The 15,572-nt window shown below is 36.8% G+C and overlaps 1 protein-coding gene across 9 annotated transcripts in view; it reads left to right on the forward strand.

Moving 5' to 3' along the window:
• FAM135A (family with sequence similarity 135 member A) overlaps positions 1–15,572 on the forward strand; it is a 125,629-nt gene that overhangs the window by 31,379 nt on the left and 78,678 nt on the right. For 8 of the 9 annotated variants that reach the window (XM_044253914.1, XM_044253921.1, XM_044253966.1 and 5 more), the window contains exons 5-7: positions 12,025–12,164; positions 12,267–12,337; positions 14,287–14,460. In XM_044253914.1, the coding sequence (XP_044109849.1) occupies positions 12,025–12,164; positions 12,267–12,337; positions 14,287–14,460 (385 nt within the window). Of the gene's footprint in view, positions 1–12,024; positions 12,165–12,238; positions 12,338–14,286; positions 14,461–15,572 lie in introns of those variants that run through there. The other variant, XM_044253940.1, reaches the window with a different exon arrangement.

Genomic DNA, 15,572 nt, shown 5'->3' on the forward strand with positions numbered 1-15,572 from the left:
TTTCATGATTTGACCCTATCCTACATGTCTAACTTTATTTCCCACCATCTTCTTGTGGATTCTCCCTATGGAACCACTTCTATTTTCTCAAATTTTATGTGTGTGTTCTAACTTACCTTATATTTTGTGCATGTTTTCCCTACCTCATTATTTCCTTTTTTAAGCTGTAGATAACTCCCAGTTAAAAGTTTTCTCTGCTATGTTTTATAGCATTTTCTATAAATATCTTTTACATCTTAGCATGTTATAATTTTTTATTATTTATTTGTTATAATACAATCAGACATCAAGTATCATTAAAGAAGAATGCTTTTTAAAAATGAAGAAAATTGGGGCACCTGGGTGGCTCGTGGGCTAAAGCCTCTGCCTTCGGCTTGGGTCATGATCCCAGGGTCCTGGGATCGAGCCCCACATCGGGCTCTCTGCTTGGCAGGGAGCCTGCTTCCCCTTCTCTCTCCACCTGCTTCTCTGCCTACTTGTGATCTCTGTCAAATAAATAAATACAATGTTTTTAAAAAAAAAATGAAGAAAAGTTAGAGCTAGAGACAATTCATTTCAGTCGGGAATCTACTACTCTTAACAGTAACTGAATAATTTCAGTAATCATGAAGGGAAATCACAGAGTTAGAGCTTTCAGTAAATTTTGTATAATTTGTGAAACTTAAGTCCATTTTGCATTAGAAGCCTCCATATTGCTTTAGCTGGATTCACTAGTTTCTTTCTGTCACTTCCATTATTTGTCTTTTTACCTGGCATAACAAATAGCGATAATTACATTGGCATTTGCTTTAGCCTCCAAAATAGGGAGTTAAGAGATTATCACACTGTAGTGCAATTATTTGCTTGAATGTTTCTATTCAAACTAGATGGGGAACTCTGAACAAGGGCGGGGTTCTTATTTATGTTCCTATCTCTTAGTTCCCAATATTTTAGAAGCTTAATTAAGTTACAGTTGAATGAATGCTCACTTGTTCACAAAATAAATAACAGATATCAATGCCAGCTGTTCAAACAAAGGAGATAGAAATATGAAAGATAGTGATAGGAATAAAATATAAAGTATAAATAATCATGACTTAATATTAAGTGTTTGTAAGCCTCTATCACCGGTCTATAAAACTGTAGATCTGATGTTTGGTTTAGCAGATAACTGATAGGCAAAGTGAAAATAGAGTTCTTTTCAACAAGGAGTTAGGGCACTAAATTAAGAAGTTAAGTGAAAGTTCAAGTATCTGATAAGTACTTGCTGAGGGCCTATTATGTGTAAGATGTAGTACTGACTCCTAAATTAAAGCAATGAAAAAGATACATGTGGTTCCCAACCACATGGATGGAGGTTATCATCTAGGAAATACTAAAAAACAGAGAAGGTTTCAGATTCAAGACAATAAACAGACTATACACATATGTTTGGATCTTTTTGTTTCTGACTCTTTGGTAATAGCAATATAAAACACAAGAAGGAATAGCGAAATAGTTCAGGATGTTTTTGCAGGACAGAAAACAGAAGTGAGAGCTGAACTGCCTTTTGGGACACCTTCCCTCAGGGATTTGAGGGAGGTGCAGCAGATGAAGGGAAGTAAGAGTGGGCCTGAAAATAGGGATTAATTAAAGGTTTGAAATCAGATCGCTGTGATAGTTGGGCATCCCCGATTTAACTGCAGAATGTTAGGAAGATTAGAATTCACCTTAGGACAAAAACCTCAGGACTTTCTCTAAATAAATTAGCATGGGATCATAACATATTAACACTTCAGAGGAAAGCACTTATTCTTTTGTATGTGTGTTTGGTAAAAAGCAAGTAACGTGAAATCTACCCTCATCAAATTTTTAAGTGTTTGGCAAAGTGTTGCTAACTGTATGCATATTGTTGTCAGCAGATCTCTAGAACTTTTTAACCTTGCATGACTGAAACTCTGTACCACTGGATAGCAGTTCCTCATTTCTCCCTCCTCCCAACCCCTAGTAACCACCATTCCACTTTCTTAGATAAGTGTAACTATATTAGATCATTCATATCAGTAGAATCATGTAGTGTTTGGCCTATTTCACTTAGCAGAAGTCCTTACAGTTCATCTATATGTTGTAGTATAGAATTTTTTTCTTTTTTTTAAGGTTGAAAATACTCTATTATATAACTAATTTTCTTTACTCTTGCATCTACTGATGATATTTAGGTTGTTTCCACCACTTGGCCATTGTGAATAATGTGGCAGTAAACATGGAAGTGCAGATAGATGTTCAAGGCCCTGTTTTCAATTCTTCTGGATAAGTACCCAGAAGTATAATTACTGGATCATATGATAGCTCTATTTTTAATTTCTTGAGGAATCTCCATACTGTTTTTTATAGTGGCAACACCATTTTACATTGCCACCAACAGTGTACATGGGTTCCAGTTTCTCCATAAGTGCTGACCCTGTACATAATGCTATATGAACTAAGAGGTATGAGACATGGACCTTGCCTTCAAGAAGTTTCTTTTTCTTCTTCAGATTCTCTTCCTGTCTATCTTCATTTCACTCTTTTTTATAGTTTCAACTGAAATGCTGTATTGTCCACAAAGCCTTTCCTGAGTTCACAGTCTAGGTTTACCCTTGTAAGATAACATAGCACTCTATCCTCTGTCATACTCAACACAGATGTAAGTTAGAGAATTAAATGAGGGCAGGAAGTATTTTTTTGTTTGTTTGTTTTCTTTGGTTTGGTCTACATAGCTTAGAACAATGCATGGTACAGTAACTGTACAATAAGTAATTAAAATTTTTTTGTGAAATGTGTCATACATTTTTAAAGATCATATAACATATTATTTTGTTAAATAATAGAATGAATACCCAAATAGTCAACCCTTCATTTAAGAAATAGAACATTACTAGTACCATAAAAGCCTCCTGTATAGTATACCCCTCCTAATTTTTGTGTTAATCATTCTTTTCCTTTCTATATAGTTTTATCACCTATGAATGTTACCCAAGTATATATCTGGTTGAGTCTGGAAAAACTGAGTAGTAAGCACACCCAGTTGTGTAAGAAAGCTGCAGTATCACTACTATTAAAAGAAGGCTCTCTGAAGGAAAGCTAAGTCGAGTCTTTGGTTTATGGTATGTTTCTGTATAGTTAAAAAGTTCCAAGACTCCCCTTTGGGGAAGTTAGTGGGCAGGGTCAGGAGTGAATTGTGTGAAATTTAGAACTCACCACATTCAGGACTTCTGGTAAGGTTGTAATGTGATGAAGTATTAGATATCCAACACATGGAGTAGGCTGATTTGCATTTAAACTTGATATTTAACTTTTCCTCCTTCAATTCTCAGGAGCAGGTCAAAGCAGAAAACTGTTCAGTAAAAAGACTGCCCTCTTACGATATAGTCAATAGGGAAGAAACTTCATCAGTGCACCCTTAGACAAATCAAGCAGTGAAACCAGTCTGGCCAAGTGTTTCTTCTTAGGGTAAAATTGTACCATGGCAGTAAGGATCTTTCAGATGATGGACCTCAACATAGCTGTTTGTTGAGGCTCACAATCCAATATTTATTAGTCATGTTCTTTAAGGCACAAGATCAACATAGCTATCTGTTGAGGCTCACAATCCAGTATTTATTAGTCATGTTTAGTAAGGCAGAAGATTCTTTGGAATCTTCCTTCACCATCTTCCTAGGGATTCCCTTTGCCTCTCTTCCACAGTATATCTATTTACTAACTTCTGTCTTTCTTTCTTGGTTTACTCATTTTGGTGGATCCTATTTCAATACCTTGTTGAGTAAAGTGGCATAGGAACTTTTTGAAACCCTACCATGTCTAAAAATGTCTTCATTCTCCTCTTGTTTGAAAGTTTAGTTAAGTATAAAATTCTAGGTTGGAAATCTCTTTTCTTCAGAATTTTGAAAATAATGTTCCATCGTCTTTTGAAAGGTTTGTAGCATTGCTATTGAGAATTTCAAAGTCATTCTGATTATTGACTCTTCGGGTGACCCTTTTCCCCCTTTCAGGAATCTTATAGAATCTTCTCTTTGTTTCTAGTGTCCTGATGGCACGTAATTATGTACATTGGGTCTCTGAGTATTCATTGGGTCCTTTTAATCTGGGAAACATTTGCTTCAATTCTGGGAAATTTTCTTATTTTGTTAATGATTTTCTCCTATTTTTCTCTATTCTTGCTTTCTGGAACTTTTGTCATTCAGATAGTGGATCATAATCACTGGTTCTCTTAATTTTTAGGGTTTTTTTTCTCCTTTTTTCTATTTCTGTCTTCTGTACTTTCTGTTGTACTTATTTCTCCAACTGTAATCCCTTTTTGAGCTTTTTGCTTTTGTTGTTTCTCCTTTTTTACCTTTTCCTCTGTCTTCCTCCTTTCTTTCCTCATTTTCCTCCTTATCTTTGATCCCTTCTCCTTTTCTTTTAAAATCCAAATACTTGTTTTCTGAGTGTTCTTCTATCACAGCAACATTTTCTTGTTTCATGAACTACAGTATCTTTCCTCTAAGAACAATATTGATAGGCATTTAAGTTTTTCTTTTTCCTACAAGTTTTTTTTTTTTTTTCATTTTTGTTTTGGTCCCTAACTTGCATGGTAGACGCTTTCTTCCAGCGTCTGATAGTCCTCAGTTGTATATACGTGACTGAAAATAAAGTTAATTAGAACTTCTGAGAGCATAGTTGGGACTTGTCTCTTTGACCTTTACATAGGATGTTGTTGGTGAGCCATTTGCTAAGGAATTTCTGAAGTCAGTTGTCTGTAGATCTTTTTTTTTTTTTTTTTTTAAAGATTTTATTTATTTATTTGACAGAGAGAGAGATCACAAGTAGGCAGAGAGGAAGGCAGAGTGGGGGGTGGGGGGAAGCAGGGTCCCTGCTGAGCAGAGAGACCGATGCAGGGCTCGATCCTTGGACCCTGAGATCATGATCTGAGCAGAAGGCAGAGGCTTTAACCCACTGAGCCACCCAGGCACCCCTCTGTTATAATAGATCCATGTAATATCTATTAGAGATGTATTGGGTTGGTCAGATTCCATGTGTCAAGAAATGTGAAGAATCTCAGATTTTATTCTATATATTGTTGAAAATAATTCTTCATGCTTTCCCATGTTTCTGTACATCTTGTAAGCAGAGACACTAAAGGACTTCTGTTCCAGACTAACTTTTTAAGGATGTTTATATTAGTGAAGAGCTTTGGAAGATATAGGTAGTGTCTCTGGATCAGAAGCTAGATTTGGTTACTGTACAGTGTAATAAACACAATGTCTCCCTCTAGTTCAAAAATTAGACAGGTTTTCGTATAGCTCCTTGTAAAAGATTAAGGTTTCCTAAGCTTAGAGGTCCTCAGCTGTGACCTAAAACCCACTGTATGTGTAGCAGCCACCTGGGCTTGCCTCTGTATCACCCCCATGGAACTTGTGTGAATAAGGACAAGGGGAACTAACTGATGTGATTGATCATACAGTTCATGCTGCTTGCTGTCCTATAAGTAACAGAGTCCTTTGTCTCTGACCCAGGAGTCTCCTGTCTTCTCCCAGCACCCATGGAACTGTGACAGGCTAGCTTATTAGCTTATAAGTAGAATAAAATCTTAGATTCCTTACACTTCTTGAAATGCCAGAGAAGATGTTTCCTATTTCCTTCCTGGAGAGTAAATATCTAACTGCCAGGCTCTGGAAACACAGTAGAGAAGGAGTGTGTATCTCCGCATTCAGCAGTCAGTATGCCTGTGTTCATATACTCGTGCTCTCAGTTTTGCCACATGACTTTCAGTTCAGAAGGCCTTTGTTTTAACTTCTTCATGGAATAAACCTTTAGGCTTCTATGAAGTTGAAGAAGGGGCAGAAACCTAATGGCATATAGTTGATGAGAGGACATATAGATAGATCTGTTCTGTTCTTTGCTTAAAGGTCACCTTCTCAACTAAGCATTGCCTGACTTTCTTTTTAAAACTGCTACCTTTCTTACCCTCTTTTCTCTTTACTTCATAGAATTTATTACCTTGAAACATAGTTTATCATTTACTTATTGTTTTTGTTCTTTATCCCCCCTCCCATTAGAGTGTAAACTCCATTAGCTCAGAGATTGTTATTTCTTTATTTTGCTGTATGCCCCCAATACCTAGAAAATGACCGTTATGGCACATACTAGATATTCAGTCAACAAATATTGCTGGATATTGTTGATTGGATGAGTAAATGAATGATAGGAGGAACTTGCATATCTTTTGCCCATTGCTCCTGATTTGAGAATAAAGAGTCATTGGCTCATCTTTTTAAAAGCTTTAAGTGTTGATATTAATTGAGGATATAGGTAATTTTCTCAGAAGGTTAATTACTATCATTCCAAAGCAATTTAGAATAATGTATTTTGTACACAGTTTCTTATTCCTTTGTTAGAGTCCCTTTTAGGGGATTTCTAATGACAGTGTTCCTTTTTTCTATTGGAATATATCTAGCCCTCTCACTCAATAAATGTTGGATATGGTTTATTGGTAGAGCCAATGAAGTTGACTAAAAAATAATTTAAAAGGGGGCATCTGGGTGGCTCAGTGGGTTAAGCCGCTGCCTTCGGCTCAGGTCATGATCTCAGGGTCCTGGGATCGAGCCCCGCATCGGGCTCTCTGCTCAGCATTGGGAGTCTGCTTCCTCCTCTCTCTCTGCCTGCCTCTCTGCCTGCTTGTGATCTCTGTCTGTCAAATAAATAAATGAAATCTTAAAAAAAAAATAATAATAATTTAAAAGGAGTGGGCTATGAAATAGGAACAAAAAAAGTGTGATGTCCAGGGTAGCCAAATGAAGAAGTATTTCAAGAGTGAGAGTATGTGTAACTATTTCTGATGCTGATTCTAAGTCAAGTGAGATGAGGTCTGAGAATTGACTGTTGTATTTAGCAAAGTAGAAGACAATAGTGGTGTTATTAAGAGCAATTAAGTGGGCCAGAATCTATTTAACATGTGAATTAATTACTGTTGTGTAAGAATTTAACCCCAAACTTAATTTAAAACAAACATTATGTCATGTTGCTGTGGGCCTGGATCCAGAAGTTGTTTAGCTGCTTTCCTCTGGATCAGGGTCTCTCAAGAGGTCGGTTCGTTCTCCTGTATTCACACAGATTAACCATGGGACTTTGTTGGAGGGATTGTACAGGGATGTGATACCAGGAAGTGAGACTTACTGGGAGCCATCTGGGAGACTGGCTGTCACAAAAAGAGTCTAAAGCCAGAATGAGGGGATGAACTGGGAGATGTTGAATACCAAAGAATCTTTTGAGGGGTTTTGCCAGAAAAGGGAGCAGAGAAATAGGTGTATCTGTAGGTAGATGTAGTAATGGAGCTTAAAGAATTTCCCTGATTATTTTCTCATGAAATAAGAACGAGGGCTCTCAGTTGAGACAGAAGGACAGAAAATAATTTACAAAATAGTAATCTAGAATTGTTTGGAAAATATAGTATGATTGCTAAGCAGCATTGAAGGTCTATTCGAGATTAGTGATCATGAATTAAAGTATAGTCAGAAGAGTTGTGTATTTTTTCCCAGCTACATTCAGCCTGTGGGTACACGTATGTATGTGGATACAAGGGTGGGAAGTTAGATTTTTAAAGGTTGAGATTTATCTAGGCAGCTATGAGTGATAATGATGAAGTATGAAATTTAATATGGGTGAGGACGGAAGGGAGATCTTGAGAGAAAGTACAGGGATCCAAAAAAAGTAGTGTAAGATTTATGGAACCTACTAAATGGGGTCAAAAGATTGCTGAACTTGTGGTATTAGAGAGAATAAGCTGGAGAGAGGATGTTGATTGAACTTTAAATTAAAGAGGGATTGCAGTCACTCGTAATGTAAAAATCTAAGGAATGACCATAGGAATGAGAAGCCAAGGAGGGCTAGAAGGCAAGAACACTTCAAGGAGAGGAGAAAGAGAACCCAGGAAGTGTGATGGCTAGAGTAGTTTTGGAAAAAGTGACCTTATATTAGGAAATAAAGCCTTCAAGAAATGAAGGCTTTCCAAAGGGTTTGTAGTGACTGCAAACATGAATGAGACGGTGAATGATACTGTCCAAGAGGTACAAAGCTAGTGGTAGGGGTAGTTTTAGAAAGGAGAGACCAAGAATGTCTGAAAGCATTAGTAATCCAGGTTCAGTAGTGGTAGGAGTGTTGAAGCCGCTACCTGAGAGGGCTGCGCTGGAGTGGCATCCTTAGGAAATCAGTAGCAAAAACTTGTGCTTTTTGAGGCAGCAAATTCTAATTTCACATTACATGGGTGCTGTTAAAAAAAAAAAAAATCTACTTTCCATTGAGGAAAATTTCTTCCCCTTCTCGGCTCTTCTCTGAAATATTACAGAACTTTGATCTACTTCAGATTGGTTTTCTTTCCACTTGGTTTCCTTTGAGATATTTGAAAACTGTCTCAGAATTAGCAAAAATTTTATGTGTGGTACCAATAACTTTTTTTCCTGAACCATATCAGAGTAATTTGCCAACATGATGCTTTATCATCCCCACATTACTTCAGTATCTATTTCCTCCAAACAATAACATTCTCTCCTACATAACCCCAATAAAATCAAGAAATTAATGTTGATACATTGCTACCAACTATCCTTAGTCCATTCAAGTTTTGCTAGTTGTTCCAATAAAGTCATTTATTTTTTTATTTTCATTTTTATTGTGTTATGTTAGTCACCATACAATATATCATTAGTTTTTGATGTAGTATTCCAACATTTCATTGTTTACGTATAACATCCAGTGCTCCATGCAATAGGTGCCCTCCTTAATACCCACCACCATGCTTACCCATCCCCCTACGTCCCTCCCCTCTAAAACCCTCAAGTTTGTTTCTGAGTCTACAGTCTCTCATGGTTTGTCTCCCCCTCCAATTCCCCCCCTCCTTTCCTTTTTCTTCTCCTAATGTTCTCCACGTTATTCCTTATGTTCCACAAGTAAGTGAAACCATATGATAATTGACTCTCTCTGCTTGACTTACTTCACTCAGCATAATCTCCTCCATTCCCATCCATGTTGATGCAAAAGTTGGGTATTCATCATTCCTGGTGGCTGAGTAATATTTCGTTGTACATATGGACCACATCTTTATCCATTTATCTGTTGAAGGGCATCTTGGCTCTTTCCAGTTTGACTATTGTGGACATTGCTGTTCTGAATATTGGGGTACATATGGCCCTTCTTTTTTACTCCATCTGTATCTTTGGGGTAAATACCCAGTAGTGCAATTGCTGGGTCATAGGGTAGCTCTATTTTTAATTTCCAGTAAAGTCACTTATAGAAAAATGATCAGTTCAGAATCATGGATGATAATTAATTGTTATGTTTCTTTAGTCTGCTTCATTATGGAACAGTTCCTCGGTCTGTTTTTGACGTCTGTGACCCTGAAACTGGTAAAGACTATAATCCCATTAATGTGTAGGAATCCTTTAGTTTCCATTACTCTCTGATTTTTCTCATGATTAGATTCAGGTTATGTGTCTTTGACAAGAGTGTCTTCGAAAGTCTCCTTAGACTGCTCCACTGTAAACTTACTCTTTTTTACCTTCAAAAGGTCTGGGTTTTTTTTCATTCATTCATATATACATCTCATACAGACTTAAGAATTTCTATATTATTCAATGGATATTAATGTATTACTATCATAATTTATTTTGATGCTCCTTTCATCCCCAAAATGACCAGGGGTAACCTCTTCAGTCTAGCTTCCATGTCTTTTTGAAGTGTCCCCTCATTCTTTCAGCACTTCTTTACTTTCTGGTATGAAAAGATGATCCAGACTTCTTTTGCCCTATCTGTGCCCCAGCACTGGAGTCATGAATTTCTGCAAAAGCTCTGGTTCCTTTAATGGAGAAGAGTATTATGAAACCAATATTTGAAGCTGTGTTGCTCTCAGGCCCTGTGAGTGGACAGAGCTAGTGAGTACATGTATGTACACACACATATATTTACATATGCATATACAAATTTATACCTGTCTTTATCTAAATATATACTGCAAATACCATGAGTTCACATCAGTATTTCTAATTTCAGTCTGTTACAGGATTCATTTTACATTTATATCTGTTTTCCATATTTGTATATCCTTTCTCTGAAAGATTTCAGTGAGAAATTTGACTCTCGTTATCCTTACTATATTTTCTTCTTTGAGCGATCACTCATAGGTGCCGGTCTCTTGTCACTGCTCTCTCTCCCTCGGGATCCTCTCCTTACACCTCCTAGGCGTCAGCACCTCATGCCAGGTCACTTCTCTGTGTGGATGCTCTTCCGATACCCGCTTGACCGTATGAAGTCTTTGTGCTAAGAGTTCCTACTGTAGGGATGTTGGCCTCACCTTACTTTGCCTCCGCGAGAGTGTATCAGGTTGCCACTGCCCACACCCACCCTCACCACCGTTCAACCTTTTTGGACTCTTGGCCTTGTCCCTGGCTGCCTGTCTGCAAGGACAGCCTCCTCCCCTAATTTGGGCTCCAGCACCCCCCAACCTGTAGCCTTAGGTGTTCTCCCACATGGTTGCCCTTTTCATCTCGCTTGGGCTCCCAGTACTTCACCCTAAGTCAGCCCTCCACCAGAATTGCCCTCTTCATCCTACACAGGCTCTGACATCAGGTAATACTCCATATGGACACCTACTTATTCCCTTTAGACTCTGCCATCCCACTCTGTGCTTCCTGCTCTGCAGAGATGCCTACCTTATTTAAATATTTAAATTCCTCCTTGTTGTAATGACCTGATACCAACAACCTGGAAGGAGGTAAACCAATCTTTATAAATAAAGGGCACAGTCTTCCACAAGACTGAGCTCACTTCAGACATAGGGTCACACTTCAGGGGTCCATAAGCTGCCCACATTTCTGATTAGATGGCTACAAATTCAGGGTTCTTATTACCCCTTCAGGTTTGATAAGTCACTAGAACAACACACAAAACTCAAGAAAGCACTCAACTTAATTATGGTTTTATCATAGCAAAGGGATACATAACAGAGCCTGCCAAAAGAAAAGAAGCATAGGCAAAGGGCAAAGTCTGGGAGAGTCCCATAGTTGTGAAGCTTCTGTTGTTCTCTCCCCAAGGAGTCAGGATGTATTTACCCTCCCAGAAAGTTTACATTTGACAATATGTGAAATATTGCCAATCAGGGAAGCTTACCTGATTGAATCATTGCTCAATCTCCAGACCCCTTTCCCCTCACTGGAGTTTGGGTTCACATGATGTGTCTCAAGCCCCACTTTCTAGTCACATAGTTGGTCTATTGTGGCCAACCCCTATCCTGAGTCATCTCTTTACCATAAACTCTCTGGACCCAACATGAGTAAATTCCACTACCACCACGACCACCACCACTAGGACCAAGCCCTGACTGAGCCTTAGGTGTTCTTCCATGTGGTTGCCTGTCCTAGGAAATTCTAAGAATTTAGAAGCCACTTCCAAGGGATTAGGACAAAAGCCAAACAAATTCTTTATTCCAAGGGATTCTCTAATCCACTCAGCAACCAGGACAGTGGCCAATCAAATGCTTTTTTATGCATCTTTGGAAAACTAAATTGCTTCCTTCTGGGAGTACAGATCAATTATTCCTCATAGAATATCTACCTTGAGGGGCACCTGGGTGACTCAGTTGGTTAAGGATCTGCCTTCAGCTCAGGTCATGATCCCAGGGTCCTGCTCAGCCGGGAGTCTGCTTCTCCTTCTGCTCCTCCCCACCCCACACCCCGCTCCCTGGATTGTGTTCCTTCTTTCTATCTCTCAAATAGATAAGTAAAATCTTTAAAAAAAAAAAAAAACCCAAAACTACCTTGAGATTTCCTTATGTACGTTTTCAGATTAAAATAAATTATATAACAGTTTTATAGTGGTTATCATTTACTTCTTTTTTATATAGAAATTGTTAAACTTTCAGAAATGTTCTAATACTGCTATAGAAAATGATAACAGCACTGGAGTAATATAATCAAACTTAAGGTATTTAAAAGTATTAATTTACTTCTATTATATTTTTCCTTTTTACCTGTCAGTTACGTATCTTATTTGTTTTAGGTATGACTTTAGCCTTTCCAGCTTCAGTTCATGATTCTCTGATTTGCAGTAAAACATTTCAAATTCTGTATAAAAATGAGGAGGTTGTTTTAAATGATGTCATGATCTTCAAAGTTAAAATGTTGTTGGATGAAAAAAAGGTAAACATCTCTTCATATATATTTAGATATTTTTTGTAGAGCCTCCAGGCATATTTCTAACTTTAAGTATTCAGCAAACCTTATGCTGTAATTTCTCTTCAGATTGAAGAAACCCTTGAAGAAATGAATTTTTTGTTATCCTTGGATCTGCACTTCACAGATGGAGATTATTCGTAAGTAGGCTATTCAAACAATTAAAAATCTTTAGTTTTAAGGCGACTGGGTGGCTCAGTGAGTTAAACTTCTGTCTTCGCTCCGGGTCCTGGGATCGAGTCCCGCATCGGGCTCTCTGCTCAGCAGGGAGCCTGCTTCCTCCTCTCTCTCTGCCTGCCTCTCTGCCAACTTGTGATCTCTGTCTGTCAAATAAATAAATAAAATCTTTTAGAAAAAAATCTTTAGTTTCTCATAACTGCTACCTATTCTCCATTTTCTAGTTAGAATTTAGCCTCTCCCTTTCTTGTTTATTTGAACTACTTCTGTCTAATCATGGAGTCTCATAAGAGTAGTTAGGGCTACTCTTTTGTACCCATGTCAATTCCATGAGCCCCAGGTAGCACATCAGACAAGTTGAAGAAATAAATAATTTCGTAGACTCTAGAAACTCCACTGTTGGTATAATACCACTACTATGAGACGTTTAAATATAACAGAACTCTCTTTCACTGTATCACTGACCATCTTTCTTATGGCATAAGTGATGCCATCTTTAGGTAGGACTCTTAATATTTAGAGAGTTTTCAAGACTGATGGCCTTATACCTTGCAGTTGTTTGTAGTTTGTTAATTCCTAGAGTCCTTGAGGAAATTTTAGGACTGGCTACTCTGAACTTGCTCACACATCTGAACATGCAGTCATATATTTTAGGGACACAGTGTGCTTGTGTTAATTTAAAATAAGAAATCAGATTTAACTTTTTCTAATTAATTAATTAAAATTTTTTTACATTGATTTTTTTTTTTGCTTATATATTTTTTCCAGTATAACAGTATTCAGTATTTTTGCACCACACCCAGTGCTCCATGTAATCTGTGCCCTCTCTAATACCTACCACCTGGCTCCCCCAACCTCCCACCCACTGCAGCTTCAAACCTCTCAGATTGTTTTTCAGAGTCCATAGTCTCTCATGGTTCACCTCCCCTTCCAATTTCCCTCAACTCCCTTCTCCTCTCTAACTCCCCTTGTCCTCCATGCTATTTGTTATGCTCCACAAATAAGTGAAACCATATGATAATTGACTCTCTCTGCTTGACTTATTTCACTCAGCATAATCTCTTCCCTCATTTTAAACGAACTTATAAAAGTACTTCTTGAAAACTATACATAAATTTAGATAACACTTGTAGGATAAATGACTAAGCATTTACCTTTTGAAAGGTCTACTTGAGATATCCTCTTTACTGTCATGGAGGAATAAGAATTTTTTTATGTGGTAGTTCTGCTCTTTTGTAAAACTTGTTGATTACAAAGAATTCCTTAAGGGATTAAATTTTAAACCAAATCAAAATTTTGTAAATGAAGTAAGCTGAAATGAGTAAGTAGTTTCTTAACTATGGTACTTATAATATATATATGGGTTAAAATACATATACACATGCACACAAACACACTTTGGAAATCATTCTCAAAACAATTGTTTGAATTTTTTATGTGTATAAATCTAATAACAGACTAAATATCTGTGATCAAATATCTACCAGTTGCTTGCTTGCTTTCAAACAGCACTTAAACAAAAAACAAAATTTTATACAATGAAAAATAATTTTAACTATCATTTTGAGATTTATTACTATAGGATTTGACCTATGTTATACTATAGCCTTAGAATGAACAGTATTCTCTATGGAATAAAATTTAGTAAAAGACAGAAGTAATTCCTAATCAAAAAAGATGCATTTTATGGGGGCATTAGTGAAAAAACAGTACATATCATGGACTGGTAGAAAACTAAAGGTAAAATCCGATTATTTTCTTATTACTAGATTTCCAATTTTTGTCTAATGCAAATGTAATGCTTTAAAAATTATTTGCATTTTAAATTTTAAAAAACTAAATAAGCAACTACAAAATATTAGCCTTTACTAAATACGCCATACTTACATGCAGATTGTGTTGCTTTTTCTAGGGCAGATGATCTGAACACCTTGCAACTAATAAGTAGCCGAACATTGAAGCTGCACTTTAGCCTCCATAGAGGCCTTCATCATCACGTTAATGTTATGTTCGATTACTTCCACCTTTCTGTGGTGTCCGTCACAGTCCATGCATCATTGGTTGCACTACACCAGCCACTAATAAGGTAAATTTAACCAATACTCTGGTCCTTATTAATGTAATATCTTTTATTTTATAGTGTAAACATATACTTTGATAAAGATAATTGAAGTAATAAGGAATTTCTATATTTATAATTATTAAATAAATGCTTCCATTTTATACTAGAGTAATAAAATAACATTTTAGAGCATGAGAACATTAGATTGGTAACTCTTTTAATACAGAAATATAGAACAATCTTTGTCAAGTAAACTGACCAAGAAAAATAGTGCAGTGTGGAAGTATACATACAGCATTGTTTAGTCTGTACCTGTGTTTTTAAGCAATGCTGTACAGTGTTCATACTCTGAAAAAGTATATTCATTTTTTCTGTTTCTTTGTCTCATCTGGATCACATAAAATTTTCTTAAATCTGTGCTATACAATAATTCTTGTTTTCCAAGTCCTTAATCAGTTTTGTGGCTCTTTACTAATAAAGTTTTTAAAGTATAACCTGTACCATTTGAGCTTAAAGGAACCTAATATTCTAGATTATAATAAATACATTCAGATAGTTATTTTTCTGCCCACTTCCATAGGGAAATGGATTGTTTTTCATTGTATAAGAATACGTTTCAAGCTCTTCAGTTTTTTACAATACAACATCATCCTTTTGTGGTATGCGCAATAGATGGACACTTTCAAAATCAGTGACTTATATGAAAAGACTCCAAATTGATTTGATTTCTGAACTGTCTACAGTTTTTGTCAGTTTGGATTCCAACAACTGATACTTCAGGGTTATAATGTTGAACTGATTGATCATGAAAACTAAGTAGGTAATTCTGTATAATTACCCTGAGAATATATAGAAGACCAATACAAATTAACATAATGTCCACAAGTAACAGCTTCCCATGGTGCGTATCCTTACATTCTTTTACCTCTTCCATTGTGTTGTCCCATGGTTGCTTTGAGAGCACAGGGCCAGGAGATAGTCTTCCCCTTTCCCCTAATGACTTGCTTTGCTTTCCTTACTCTATAGTTAGATCTGTAACTGTTTGTTGTGCTCTCTTTATCTTACCTCTTAAACCTTTGAGAGCTTGTTCTCTCGGTTGCTATAACTTTTGTACAGGACAGTGTTCCTGTTATATA

This window comes from Neovison vison, chromosome 1, assembly GCF_020171115.1.
Source record: "Neovison vison isolate M4711 chromosome 1, ASM_NN_V1, whole genome shotgun sequence".
Classification (NCBI taxonomy): Eukaryota; Metazoa; Chordata; class Mammalia; order Carnivora; family Mustelidae; genus Neogale; species Neogale vison.